The following is a 15,538-nucleotide window of genomic DNA, read 5'->3' on the forward strand; positions in this document are numbered from 1 at the left end:
CACAAATATATATTTCGTCTCTTACATAATTTTTGAAAAGACCAGTTGATGTCTTTTACTCTTAGCAAATCAAAGCGCACTAGAAGTACAATATTTAAATAAATTTATAAAAATAAATTATTATAAAAACACACAATGAAATATCAACAACATATCTTAAAAGGTAATTTTAGAATTTATTTGGAACTATAATAAATATATAACTTAAATATATAAGGTACGATTAAATTATATACAGTTATTAAAAGAATCCGTGGATGCGGTGCGTTACAACCTTGTCATTACCTGCTACCCGTTAGGGAGAAGGACGTGAGATATGTGCGTAATTGAGATTCAGGTGGTGACAGGTTTCTCATGAAATCCATAAAAATGATAAGTTTTGCAGTAGAATTGAGTGGACCTTACATTATTATGGGTTCGTTGGTTTGCACCGGTTCACACGTAACACACTGTTTACATATGTAGATGTTTGTTTAAAATCGAAATGGTAATCGACGCTGAATCCGGCTTCTCGTTTCGTAATTGTTGAATAATTTATATTCGTATCGATAATTAGTGAAATCTCAAAGATAAAGTGTTATGAATTAGTTTTATAAACAATTTTTTGTCGCAGAGCAACAGAGATGCAAGCAGTGCAAGTTATTTATTATACTGTTGCAAAATTAAGAAACATTAAATACTTTATATTAAGAAAGTACTTTATTTTAGAATTTCAGATAACCGATAAAATAAGTTACTTTTCAGTGACGGCCAGAGCTTTCCTTTTTATCATTAACGTAATTTAGAATGGTACTAGAATGACTATTAAGAATGTTAAAATAAAAAAAAAAGATGTTTCGTTTTTTCACTAACTTTATTTAAAATTTCACGAGATTTTGCCAGATTTGGCAAAGTTTTACTATTTGTTGAGTACGTTTGAGTACTTTCTTAAAATGGGAGTAAATCTAACCTGTATAGTTATAATCTTAATTTTTTTAATTATATCGGAATGGATATCGGTCTGCAAATTTTGTCCTTGTGAACGACTATTATTTGTACATTTATATTTTATTTCTCGCAATCCTACACCTGTACCAAAATTAACATAATCTTTTAGCTCTTTTCTTGAATAGGTCAATATACCATTTGTGTCAAGACTAGTGAATTGACTTAAAAAATGGCCCGTTTTACCTTCAGCATTAAACATATTTCGTTTACATATATTGCTATATATTGGTCGTCAAAGAAATTAAGCAAAACTAGTTTTTGTCCGACCACACAAAGATTAGTTTTCCAATTAGATTATGTTTTTGTCATTTTGCATAAAGTAAAACAAAAGTGTTTACAAAAGGTAAAATTTAATATTAATGCTTGGCTAATGCATTGTATAATTTAAACCGCATATTTTATTGTAGAATAACACTGTTTTTTTTTAAATTGTAGAACATCTATTATTATGAAAATCTCGCTGATATATTATATTTCTTAAATAGAAAGATTTTTTCAAATTTTATTTAATTTTCACAAAGTTAAAAACCCTTCAAGTGTGATGATGTTCATGAAAAAAATAGGGTTCCGGAACTTAAGCTAATAATTTTTTGATAGCATTAGTAAATATTTTTTCTTACCTATAGTGCTTAATGTTAATTTATGAAATTTATTAAATATAATATCTATCTTCTTCGCATTAAATTTCAACAAATTAAATTATTATAATGTTTGGATTTCTAGTTTGACGTGAACAAAAATATGCACTACCTGTGATGTAAATTAAGGACCTCTAATCTAGTAATCTAGGACTCCCACAGAGGTGATAAAAGATAGGTAATCATTACCACACGGAGGTAGTCTTACCGGTTTAAACCGCTAATAGAACTGTTTAGCTAACGGTTATAAAGTAGGTTATACAAAATCATCTAAAGATCTGTAAAATGTCGTAGCGCAGCTTTCTATTAATGACGATTTCGAAGATTGATCAAATTGTTCAGACAACGGTAAATTTTATTCAGAAGACAGATTATATGGGAGCCTACTAATTGCAAAGTAAACAAATCTTTTATAAGCATGAGAAGGCTTCACAAACAACCAGTAATGCCATCTGTATGAAGTTTCTAAATCTATCTCAGATCGTAGAAATGGAGGCTTTGATGATGATTCTGCTTATAACCGGTTTATGCAGCTCGATTAGAAATAACCGCAAGAACTATGTATGGCTTCATGTTGTTGAATAAGCTAGTATTTTTGAACTATACTAGCTCAATTAGTTAAGTATTTCCTGTAACATTTCACTTCAATAGACTAATAATAGTTAAATAAAACAAAACCTTAAGTTTGATGTCAAGTTAAGTAATTGTTAGTTTCTTTAAAAGAACAGAGATGGCAGTAGTAACTATCGATCAAACGTGAAGGCTTTTACGCTAATTCATTTTCATAAATATAATTATTAACTAATAAAGGAAGTTTTTTTTCAGTCGTTAAAAATCCCAGGTTTATATCTGTTACGAAATCAGCTGGAAAACTGTGTAACAAAACGCCAAATTACGCAGCTATGAGAATGGAATGAAAGATGGCGGCGAAAGTGGTCGGTAAAATAGCCGCCCCGGTCCGGTGGACCGAGGCGCGACACGCAAGCGCTTCGGCACAGGTAGGTTAAGATTCACGGTCCGCCGCATTTGCTGGTCCTATGCGCACTCGACGCCCTGTCGCACACCAATCTACCGCGGCCGACGAAATGTGTGAGGATTTGTTAACGGTGACACAGTGAGGTGATCCTTATAGTGATTATAAAGTGCATGTGATTGTGATATGACGAGGACGAGCATCTAATCGAGCCATCTCGACAGCGGATCTAACGGTAAATTTGTTGAACATGACACTGTGACCTGCATGTGTTTACAGTCTGGTCAGGTGATCCGCCTGCTTGACTATCCAGTGGTTCATCTATCTGATTTAATTGTGCATCGCACGCGCAGCATCGTTCCACATTCGCGAGCGAGATCCGCCGAGTTTCTTCCACGTCGCCTCTTGGTGTTTACTCGTGAATTATGACACCGTTGTCCGTGTGAACGACAGGCGATCTGTGAACCGACACAACAAATTCTAGTTTAATTTTATGACCGTTTAAATTTTCACAAGTAAGTAAAGTTTTATGGAATTAGGCGTCTGATTTTACCGTTGCGGAAGAAAGTTTAGAAACACCAGATAGATATGTAGGTTCTTACATTCTAAAAATGTTTGAATCGTTTAAGAATCTTATAAGATTATTAACGGCACAAGCAGAATATTCTTGATTGTATAGGCATTGCATTTACACAGATGGTTTTTTTGGACCGGTAAGTGATGGCTTGGTTGCGTTATCATCTGTTGGTGTAAGTAGATCACGGGTATCGGAGAAAACTGAGGAGTTTTCTCTATCATTGAGTTAAGAAATGTTCTCCAGGCGTGAACAGTGGCATCTGAAATTCCCATAGAAAGTTGTAAACAAGTTAGTCCCCGCATAGCCACTCATTAATTACCATGGAAACAGTGGCGAACCGCCGCGAACCAAGTCGTGCTCGCATCTCTTGCCTGAATATTCATAAGAATTACTGAGTATGATGATATGGTAACGTGGTTCTGCTAACAGGCACAGTTATAGCATGACAATGATTCGAGATAACTATCTGTGAGTAAACTGTCTTTCTACGGATTTGCGGTCACGTTTATACCGGCTATTAAATGAACATAGTGACTTTTTATACATGTTTACCGAAAAGCTTAATGATTTCATCAGTATGATTTATTTTATGATCGAATAGATTGTGATTAAGAATTTAAAGCATGGCAACAATGGACTGAACAATTATTTGTGCCCACTTGATTAAAAATACTTGAGATGTCATGGATACTTGATTGAACTTCAAATGAGTGATTTCGTTATTTGAAAACGGAAATACACATGCTTAGTGATGATTCAGCCTAGTAGGCAAAGGGTTACACATAGATTATTCACCGCAGCAGACGCCCAAAGACTACTACCACTATTAACAAACAAATATTTCAAAATCATCTTTGTATTTATAAATATTTTGCACTACACGGCTTTTTATTATTGCAAATAGTATTATAATGATGATAATATTATAATATGATGACGCAAATCTGCTAATCTTTTACTAAGCAAACTATTTGCTTATCAATAAATTGGACAGTTTTGTCGAATAAAAGACATAAACGAGTGTGGCGTCAAGGATGCGGGTATTTTTAGACCAGCGTGCAATCAGGCACACGTCAACACTATATTAAATATGCATTATCTATACACAACTATGGAAAATGTGTTAATTATTTATTCATAATCATAACTTACACTTAAGACTGACATAAGCAAAGGAATGTTACTTAAAGAACCAAAAGTTGTCGTATCGTTTTTAATCGTACATGCAAGTAGGTACTTTTCGTTTTACGTTGTACTATTTCTTGTGACTGTGTGAATTTCTGTGCAATAAAGCTATTACCTACAAACAAACAAATTTATGATTTGTGATTCCGTCACAAAATGGTTTGGAATTCAGTTGTCGTCACACGTGTACCATATTTTCAAAGCTGATAAAACTACATAAATTTTGTTATTTATCTTTAGTTTACGAGATAATGGAGAAGAGAAATAGTGATTCTATTCTGAAGTGTCGGTAACCACACGACTATATTAATCATAATTGTGTCCAGCAGACCTACGACGTATGGTCCGTTCATTTTTCTCGAACTTTAATTTCTCAAACATTTCAAAGGCAGCAACCGCCGACTTGACCTTTGCGTTTTATTTTCACAGAACAAAGCAATAAATATAAGAACAACATTAAAACAGCAAGCTGCACATCGTATGTCTGTGTCTGTGACAGGCGCAAATTAAAATTGTTATTTTATTACGATCATATCCATTCCATTGGAAATTCGTATGTAGTGATAATAATAGGTGAATATATGTAGTTTACCATAAAGTAATTGATTTCAATTTATTTCTCCTTGTTAAGTCGAAATGACTATGAAATAACTGGTCAAATGATATTAGACTAGATAGATTAAGTTTTAAAATTTAAGTTTTAGAACATCTTTTCCTTGGTACCTATCAATACCAGCCCGGAGTACTGTTTAGACTTTCAGATGTCGCCATTTGGATGGGAACTTCTTGCAGTTATATTTTGACGAGGTTTCCGACTTAATTCTGGAAAAAATACTACCTTGTATCTTTCTTGGATCAGATCAGAGATCAGCGTGGAGTCTGGTAACTTTCTGCCATTGCCGTTTGGATGGGAGCATGTTCAGGTTCCTTTGGTGATGTACAGTGCAGCTTTCTCCAATGAAGAGAGTATCCGACGAAAGCGAACCTCCTGGAAAAATGATACATAAGTAGTCACTTTATTACTTCAAGACAACTAAATAGGAGTTTTTATTAGCAGTGAAATGTCATATTAACTAAAGCCATTTGCCGCCAACCCACATATACTGAAGAAATATAAAAATGATAGCGTACGCGTAGTTTTTGTTAGTTTATGACGCGAAAAACTTTCACTGGAAGAGGGTCGGCTGGCAGCTTGCCTGACGCGGGTCAACACACCATACGTGAGGTGAAATAATTCATTAAAATTCACTTGATGCCTGGACATTTCTAGAGCGAACCAAAAACATGCAGCGTTGTGAAATTGAAAGTTTTAAAGTGGACTATCTCCGAGGGTATATGAGAGAAAAGATAAATCATATGCCATATCATTGTTTCGTATTGGCTGATGGGGAAGAAAAATGACACTAATTCCGATTACATCCTTGAATAAGTACTATAATCTCATACCCTTAACATTAACCACTTAGCACACACATACACAAAAATTCAAATTTATGTACTTAATATATTCGATCTTTACGCAAATATTAATATTGCAAATATTAATATTGCAAATATATTGTGATTTAATTCCTATTCATATAAATAGCTAATCTCGTAGACATACTTCTTCAACCCCGTGTAGTAGAAACCTCAAAACTGTTTGTTCAGCACTTCAGATCGATATCACGGTACAGTACTGAACAGTGTTGCATTGAAAATACTTAAACCTACTTACTTATTTACTTCAAGTTTGACTCGTTTGACTTAAGTTCATAACTGTATTCCTCTATTAATAAACAAGAAAATTAAAATAAATGCCGTTAAAATTTTGATATCGAGAATTTTAAACCAGCTTGATGTCAGCCACCATGAAGAAATTATTAGTCCAAAGCTGTTTAATTTAGAATCAAGAAAATCAGAATAAATAAAATTGACAAGCCTACATAAAAGTCTCACGGAAATCACAATAGACCTCGAATTATATGGCTCTTTAAGAAGTTCTCAGTCGCTTTCTTTTATACAGCATTTTTCTATCCAATTAAATTCGGTAAGCAGCTGTTATTCCGCGGATGTAGGCCGGCCTGTGAGCATTGGGTACAGCCGGTGAAGTGCATTTAAAATACTTTCGCATGCTAGTATATATAATCAATGAGTAAAACCACCCAGGGCACGATATGACTCAAATAAAGTAAACTCGAGGGAAACGCTAATAAATTAATATATACGCGACAAATTACACAAATGGGGTAAGCTTCGAAGTAAGTTCGAAACTTATGTTACGAAATACTAACTCAACGACACCAGATTTTATAAATACTCGTACTTATATAGACAAACATCCAAGACCCAGACCAATTAGAAAAAGTTCGTTTGAATGTATAATTTTTCCTTTTAGGTGATGTTGTAGCAACCAGTCATTATCGGAGTTTCATTTCCATTACAAACCAACCATCTTTCAGTCTTTTCAAGCCAAGACCATTGGGCCTGCCTGCCCCGCAAGGGGCATATATATACATATATACGCACAGATATTATTCGGTTATCGTTTTGAGTCAGAGAGTCTACTGTAGCAACATACCAAATCTTTTTACAGCATAAAATTATAAAAAAAATCTGTTTTAACGAACTGCGAATTGTTAAACTAATATGATGACGCAATCGAGACTAGATGACATAGATATTTGTTAGTACTTACGTAAATGAATTTAAGATTAGGTTTTCTTAAATTCATTTACGTAAGGTACTTTGGAGACTTACCATTAGGTAAGTCTCCAAAGTTTAAAATGAATGTCAGAAAATTTTTCAAACATCTTATTTTCATTTTTTTTAGTCGAGATGATGGCGACTGGTATCTGGCACATGCAAATAAAGATAAGTGTGATGGTTGTTGAAGGTTGACTTAATTTGATAATAGTGGAATGAAAGATAACCATGGTGAAATCAGTTTAACGACTCCGTTATTATAATAAGGTATATAAAGTAACGACAATAGTATTGTGCATATATGAGAATACGCATAGAAACGTTTTCTCGATTTTGTTTCACAGATAACAAAAGTACATTTTAACTTATTTGTGTACGTGAATTGGATTTTTTTTTGTTATTATTACAATGACATTACAAGCAAGGCGACGTCTAGATAACACCGCAGCGTAGTTCCGTGTATCGACGGAACTGCCTGCACGCCCGAATGGCTACCATTCTCATGTGACAGTGATGCGATTACCAGTACCGAGTTTTATACAATAAACATTCAAGACGATAGAAGACTTTAAGAAGAAAATAAAATAAAGCAAGATGAGATCACTGATGGGAAAGGTCGGAGTGGGAAGACCTAGACGAACATATCTTGATCAAATTAAGGACGTCCTGGTAAAGGGTCAGGTCAAAAATACCCGAAACCGCCGAGCTTGCATGAAGAGAGTTATGAATGTGGATGAAGCGAAGGAAATTTGCAGAGATCGTGGCAAGTGGAAAGAGGTAGTCTCTGCCTACCCCGCCGGGAAAGAGGCGTGATTTTATGTATGTATGTATGAGATCATTGATTTTATCTTTCCTTTTATGAGATCACTGATTTTATCTTTCCTTTTTCCTGTTGACGAAAATGAACCTTTCCGCGGTTTCGATTCCATCGTATGCGCGTGATACAAGTGTTTTCCATTAATTAAAAACAATCTACGTATAAACTATTTACGATGTTTTGTCCTATCGATACATACATATATTGTTCCATTGGTGGTACACTTTCACTTTATAACCTGTCGATGATACATTGTCGATGAGAAGACCACCATTCATGCCGCTCAATAACATAGACTAGGGCTTTCCTACCCTCTTCATTCATCAATAACATCTATCGTTACTTTTTTATATTCAAAAGATGAACTATTTCCTTCCACATCGAAGTTGCCAAACTTTTGGGTCTTTCGCTGTTATCTTGAGGAGTAAAATATCAAAATGGCAAGCAAGTCAGCATTGTATAATGAGCGACAGAGCTCACCCGTGACCGCGGGTCACGGCCGCGTCGCGTAACGCACACGTAGCGATGTAAACACCTTTACTGTTTACGTCACGATCACGAATCCAATAGGTACTTCATTAAGTGATGATACAGAAGCACCATAATAAGAATTATTGTTGTGCATTATATTTTCTGGTCAAATTGATAATGCTTGCAGGTCCTCTAATGCAAGATTGAAAATAATTGTGAAAGCAGAGCACGATGTTCTGTTCACCAAAATAATTGACTCAGAAGTCCGAAGCATCTTTTTAGGATCTTTATGTTATATCGACTGCAGTTTTACAAAAATTGTACTTTTGCATATAATAATGTTCATTTTCTGCTCAATCATTCGATTAGCAAATAACTGTACTATTTCTTCGGATGTCTTCGAATATCTAAAAACCACAAGACTCGATCAGTCTTTATTCCGTTACATGCACTTTTTATAGCAAAATGAAGTCCACAAACACAAAATTACGGTAATACTCAGTATAAGTTAGTTATGTCAGTTACAACTATGACCCTACGATCGGCCAGTGACTTGCACTGATCCGTAACGGTCGGTTTGCGCCCTGCAGCTGTTGGCGATCAACAGGATGGTTGCACAATATTGCTTCCTTCGTTATTATACACATCAACAGCCGGAGAATGGGCAAACAACACGTTTTCCAATCGGCAACAACGGAAAATTCAACAAGTACCAGTGTAGTCAGAATTTATAATTAAGTAAATACTCTCACAGTTGGATATACTTGGGATGCACTTGTGATTGCAATACCTATGTTTTTTTAAACTTTTATATTATCTAAATTTATTTCTGTAAATAAATGAAAATCCCTAATTTTAATTAAGGAAGTTATCAAAACCATCCATCGTAGTTGCAGTTGTTATTACAATATATTCTTTTTCATTCTTTCATACTATTTTAATTTATTTTTATTAATAAATGTAAATTCTAATTTTAATAAACGAAGTTATTAAAGCCATAATCGAAAGCCAAAATTAGGTTCTTCTCCTTCGGTAACAAAAAAGGTAGCAAACGTACCTGTGAAACTATTTTAATAAAAACTTATAGTTTACAGATTAAACCTTCTTATAATTTCACTGCAATAGATTTAAAAGTATTTTTGTATTTCCCTAATGGAAATATCTTTTAAAATCATAGAATATTCCACATATATGATTAGTAAATTGCGCCTCTTTCCTGGAGAGGAAGGTTGATTAATCACCACGCAAATAATGTTTTAAACAACACATGGTCTTCTTACAAACGAGATAAAAGCCTGATACGTCTCGTGTAACAGCTAACTGCCTTGGCGACTCGTGTGGCAATTACTGAGATGCCAGTCGGATTTGCCAGTACTCAGCCGCATAAGTGATTTGCCAAGGAATGCTGATGCCGAGACGTGAAGCAATTTTACTCTGTAACATAAAGTTAAATGAACATGGACACTTGAGATAATAATTTCTTTTCTGCGAAAATAGAACTGACTGTAGGAATTATGTTTGATTTTTTTAATTTTATATAACTGGCTGGATCAATTTTTATTGATTTTCTTTCACCGGTGTCTTAAATTTCTAATAATTAGGTGTGGCTTTTTTAAATAATTTTATTTAACAATGAAACCCTAGAACACAGATTTTTGCTTTTGCAGTTTTAATAACTTCCCAGTATAAATAATACCGAACACAAAAAGCAGCCTGGTTCGATCCGTGTCAGACCGCGGATAGCACAGAGCCTGTTTATGAAAACGAAACTTCCAACACCAAAAGTTTAATTTCACCACAAAACAATATACATTTCATAACATAGGTAAGGCTTAAAAAAAGATGAACTTGAGACTAAATTGTAAGCAAAGGGCAAGTAAGTAAAAGCATAAAAAGTTACTAAAGCCTAGTTGAACATGTACCAGCATTGCGCTACACTGTGACATGTCGTTTATTGGTCCTATTCCGTTATATAGCGGCTTGTCTTGTCTCATTGATGTGACGAAACATGCGATACGTTCTTATGCCATGATTTACACAAATTGACATTTAAATCTTTCACTCGTATGATAAACATGATGTCCATATCCATGATATACATATTTAAATCTATATATTGTACGATTGAACTTATGCAAAAAGCTTTGTAATTATTGCCTTCTCATATGTGGCGGATTTTTGCTTACGATTACAATGTTGAAATATCAAATCTATTGTTATATTAATAATCAGCTCCACTATCTTTGGGGCACAAAATGATAACTGATAATGAAAATAGAATTTTATTTAGTTAAGAGAAAAGCGTTTACGTGAGTAACTAAACAGAACATATCCACAAATGCCAACGAATATCAGCAAGTTTATTTAATTGCACGTGCTTATTGAGGTATTCAACAAACTAGGTACATCTCTTTCGAAAAAATTGATACAAATAATTTTCCGTTATTAGTGAATTATTCTAATAACAGTTATTGTATGTTCTTTATCTTAAGTGTACTCGAACGAAATTTAATAGAGAACGTTGACCCGAAAGATCCAACTCAGCGTTCTGAAGCCTCTCAAATTATAGCATTACATTTAGAAATTGAAAGCAAAAGAACTAATTAGATAAAATATGTTATATTTAATCGGTCTCGAGCCTACATTAAAGTGGAATAAGGAAGTAAAGAAGATATTTAGATGTACCTGTATAGGTAGGTACTTATTATTGTGTATGACCAAGAAAAAATATCTTAATTTATGTATTCGATTAAGTCTTATAAAACTATTTCGATGTATTATGATATCAATTGTAATAAAGCTTTCGTGAAATAAGTGTTGGATAACAGGCCACAATTATTCGTTGCTTAGTTAATTCTGTCGAGGACGGATCCGTCTGTAAGCCCGTTTAGGAGACTAGTAGTTATGTTTTTTAAAACAGCCGTATTATTTAATTTCTAACCGTCAAATTTAGCATAAATAAGCACCAAAATAACCTTAACAACCTATCAAAATTCGTCGCAATATACAACCTATTTTATCAAGCACCAAGTGTCAAAATACAATGTTTTGGTTTAGAACCGCGCCCAGAGATGAACGGCCTTTGTATAAAGGACTTCCGATGAATTAGTTCCGCTGTTTGTAAGTACGAGCGATCATTACCGTACAGTGTGTCGCACGTTTGCCTTGGTAATCCCTGCTGGAAGTACCATGTCACGATTTACTGCTTGATGAGACTTCAGAGGAGGAGCGTTGGTGGTTGAATCGATAAGGTAACTGGTTTTGAAATGCTTGAAACGCTTATGGAGGCACAGGTTCCCCTCCGAGGTAAGTTAGACCAAGTCCGACCATCCATCCAAGTCCGACCATCCAATTGTCAAAATGACAAGAGGCCAAATCCCACCTCGACCATGTACCAACAACTCCTTTCTGAGTTCTTTACATTAGTTTGAGTGATAACCGATGCTTTTACGGCACGGGAATACATCGTGAGGAAACCTGAACATTCAGGCAACTAAATGTTTAACAATGATCTAGCTCAGAGAAGCAGCATTGCGATTCTATATGGCAATGTAGGCGTGTACCTAGATACTACATTGCCATTGCCGGGAGTGTTCCCGAAAGTTGATTCTAAGCAGAAACAGTACAATTTTTAAATAATGCAAAGGGAAAATGACCTAAAGTGATAAAACTAAAATATTAAATAATTTTTGACGTAGTGTCTACAAAGTTTGTAGACCCTCTACGCAGTGATAAGGGTAACATAAAGATTCAAACGCGTCCTTGCTACGAGCTCTACGACTCTTATTATCATTTTATTCCTTATTCTTTCAAATTCTGCAATGACGATTGAGATTCTTACTCTATACATTATTCCGACGGCAGTTTCGCTCGCGTATTAATTGGCAATCCTATTGTAGTTTAATGTAAAGAACTATTTAAATCCGTTCTGTAGTTTTTACGTGAGCTTATTAGTATGATGAAAGTAAATTATTATAAATAAGTAAGTTTACATCGTATTTAAATGTACACATGCCATTGCCTTTATTTATATTTTCCTGTCGTGGGCGTACTGGAAGAAATTTCTTCTCCTTTGTCTAATTTCTAGTTGTATTTTTCCCATGATGTACATACATAATTATATTAAATAATTTCTGAATATTTTCTTTCTAAGATAACGTTCAATTAAATTTTCTAAGAAACTACTGAGTAAGCTTTGTGTTGGGGGAGTAAATGGAAAGATCTGTAATTTATTATTTTATTTATTCATTAAACGTTTGTTCGGCTCAAACTATGTACATCTAATTATGGTTCTATAATCTTGAGGACAGGAATGACGGCAGCGAGTCAGTGGTATGTTTTTACGTTTGCTCGCGAGAATGTGACTGGTTCGGTATGATACTAGTTGCTCAATTATTACTGGAAAAAACTTAAAAGCTAGTAAATTTCAGTTGAAATGTTATAATTTATTCATATGTAACGGGTTGAATTAAAGGTAACAAAGCAACAATAGGTAAAAACCGTATTGGGAAAAATCTTGACTCACTAAGTTTTTTTTCTTTACTATCAGATTATCATAAAAGCAATAAGAAATATGGGTTAATACGCAGAAATCTGAATAATAAGTTGTCAATAAAGCAGAAAATACTACAGACAAACGGACATGCCAAAAGCTGGGTATAAAAACGTATATCGAACAAAACAATAGTGTTTCGAAATATGACGAGGGCCGGCGCAAGAGTGCATTCCCCGTGACCGGCTGCTGTTGTTTTTAACTCCCTTTGTTTGAGAATATTGGCACATACTTACATCAGAGTATTGAGAAGTAAATTTAAATGTAACCTTAGCATTAACTAATTAAAAGGAATATCAGGTTCCGGGTACTTTTAATTTTAGGTTATAGATATATAGATATTATAGAGACGATTTATAAAAAAAAGCCAAGAGATTATATATAACACTGGCCATAAAAAAAATAATGTATTTGTTTAAAACAAATAGTTGGCCGCCATTTTATCAAATGGAATTAAAAGTTGAAATTATCCTTCTATTCTTTTTGCCAGTCCTTTCAATTATAAGTTTAGTAGGTATAATTTTATTTTTAAAAAGGTGTATCATAAAAATGAATTAGATTTTTAGGCGACGTGCTAGCAACCTATCACTATTTAAATCTCATTTCCATCACTAAGTGGCATTTCCGTCTTTTCGAGATTGTGAGTTCTGTCTTCCCTGTAAGGAATAAAGGCGTGACTATCTATGTTTGAATTTGATGAAATAACATTTATTTCTTTGGTCCACTCCTAAGAAACTTCCCTTATTTACCGGTTTATTTTTGTTTCAGATCGGGTCTGTGACCACATGCCGCTGTCATCATGGTGATCGTTACTAGGGTAAGTAACATTAAATTGAAAATAGAATATATGTTATTATTTACGTACGATTGTTTAAATTTCTGTTTTGCAGAAATTTGTCATAACCAATTGGTGTAAATATTTTTAAAACTAAGATGGTACATACAAATAAACTTAAGAAGTAGTATGTAAATGAAATCATTTTCATCAAAACATTAAAACCGTCTAATTAGCCATTAAATACGCCATGTTATGCAAGAAAGAGTGCTTAAAATGTAGTTAAAGACTCAGTTTAATGGAAGGTTGTCGTTTCAAAACCTGAATTTGTATAATTTTAATATCTGATTTAGTTCGTACATACTGTTCTGACTAGTTGTGTAGTAAAAGAATTATATCACATATATATTATATCTGTCAGTTGCTTCCTTTCGCGCAGATTATATTAAGGGAATGGCTTATAAATTTGAGGTTCTTTTTTAATGGGATGGGTTAGCAACCTCTCTCTCTCTCACTCTCTCTAAATTACCATTCCATGTAACCACTATTAGACCTGTCTACTCTCTGTCTGTCTGTCCCATAAGGGATAAATGCATGATAAGAATGGATGTTTAAGGGCGCCTTTACCATAATTAACTGCATTTGCAAGTTGTGATAGCTATAAACATAGAGGAAGAAAAAAATCTATAAAGATTGTCACAAGTAGACTTAGATGTAATGTTATGTGGGCGTATAGATTTCATTTAATTTGATTGCCGATCTTCATTACTGAAGACGATACCACAAAATGAAAATCATGCTCATAAATAGGAGCTAGAATTAAATTGGACTGCGATCATAAGTTCCCAATGCGATGACAGTGCATAAAATATAAAAAAGCAGAAAGACAAAAACATTTCTTTAATGACGTTGAGTGCGGCACGCACCGTTAGCAGCCGCATGCATTGGCATTATATCGCATGCGCAGACGCAACGCAGATGAAAAGTCTGCTAAAGCAGTTAAAGGCTTGATAATGGTAATAATTTTGCTCATTACTATAACCTCTTTGAACTTTTGAATGATTAAAGTTGTATTGGTATCTCTACCGACGGGGTATTATTAATAGCATACATAAACCTATATTATATATAGCTGACTGAGATCTATGTAAATGGCATCCAGCCTTAAAAATAAATTGTAGGTATCGTACTCTTCACCAGTAGTAGCCTTCTCATATTATTTTTGGAATATTCTAGAAAATGGACAGATCTCATGCACATGATATGAGCTGGATAATCAGGTGTTGTCTAATTGGCACCCGCGCCGACTTGCTGTTTCTCGTGGTTTCCGATCGGTGCGTTTGGCACATTCCGCCAGTCTGCGTCCAGGGCATTCACCTCACTGCCCAGCTCTAAATACATCAGTTCCTATCCTGAAATACGGGATTAACTGTTTCAAACAGTCTTCACGTTATAAATTGTGGACAACAATATTATCAGGAACCTTTTTACTTGTTTTTTTTTGAAGCCAAATGTTTGTCGTTGATGACCTAAGTATATGTGCGAAAAATATATACTTAAAACAATTTACCAAACAAATACCTGTAAAAAGGTTCCTGATAATGTTGTTTTTCCCTGTGAGCAGATAAAGTAGACTTAACTGTTTTATATCGTCTTCTCTATTATCAAAATAATTATTTTGTGGTACGTTTTAAGTACTTAAATATTTTTCGCACATAGGTATACTTAGGTCATCAACGACAAACATTTGGCTTCTATTTACAAAAAAAAAACACTGTCAATAAAAGGTTCGTAAAAATTTGGTGGCAAGTTGAATAATGATTCTCAGTAAAAGACAATTTGTAAATACTATACCCAACGTATTTTCAACCCAACCAA

The 15,538-nt window shown here is 34.1% G+C and overlaps 1 protein-coding gene across 2 annotated transcripts in view; it reads left to right on the forward strand.

Annotated features, from left to right (window-relative positions):
- Positions 1 to 2,611: 2,611 nt before the first annotated feature.
- LOC106128981 (myosin-VIIa) overlaps positions 2,612 to 15,538 on the forward strand; it is a 33,256-nt gene continuing 20,329 nt past the window's right edge. The window contains exons 1-2 of one of the 2 annotated variants that reach the window (XM_060954555.1): positions 2,612 to 2,833; positions 13,654 to 13,702. In XM_060954555.1, coding sequence (XP_060810538.1) covers positions 13,685 to 13,702 — 18 coding nt within the window. In that variant the 5' untranslated portion in view covers positions 2,612 to 2,833; positions 13,654 to 13,684. Of the gene's footprint in view, positions 2,834 to 3,009; positions 3,114 to 13,653; positions 13,703 to 15,538 lie in introns of those variants that run through there. The other variant, XM_060954557.1, reaches the window with a different exon arrangement.

This window comes from Amyelois transitella, chromosome 2 (genome assembly GCF_032362555.1).
Source record: "Amyelois transitella isolate CPQ chromosome 2, ilAmyTran1.1, whole genome shotgun sequence".
Taxonomy (NCBI): Eukaryota; Metazoa; Arthropoda; class Insecta; order Lepidoptera; family Pyralidae; genus Amyelois; species Amyelois transitella.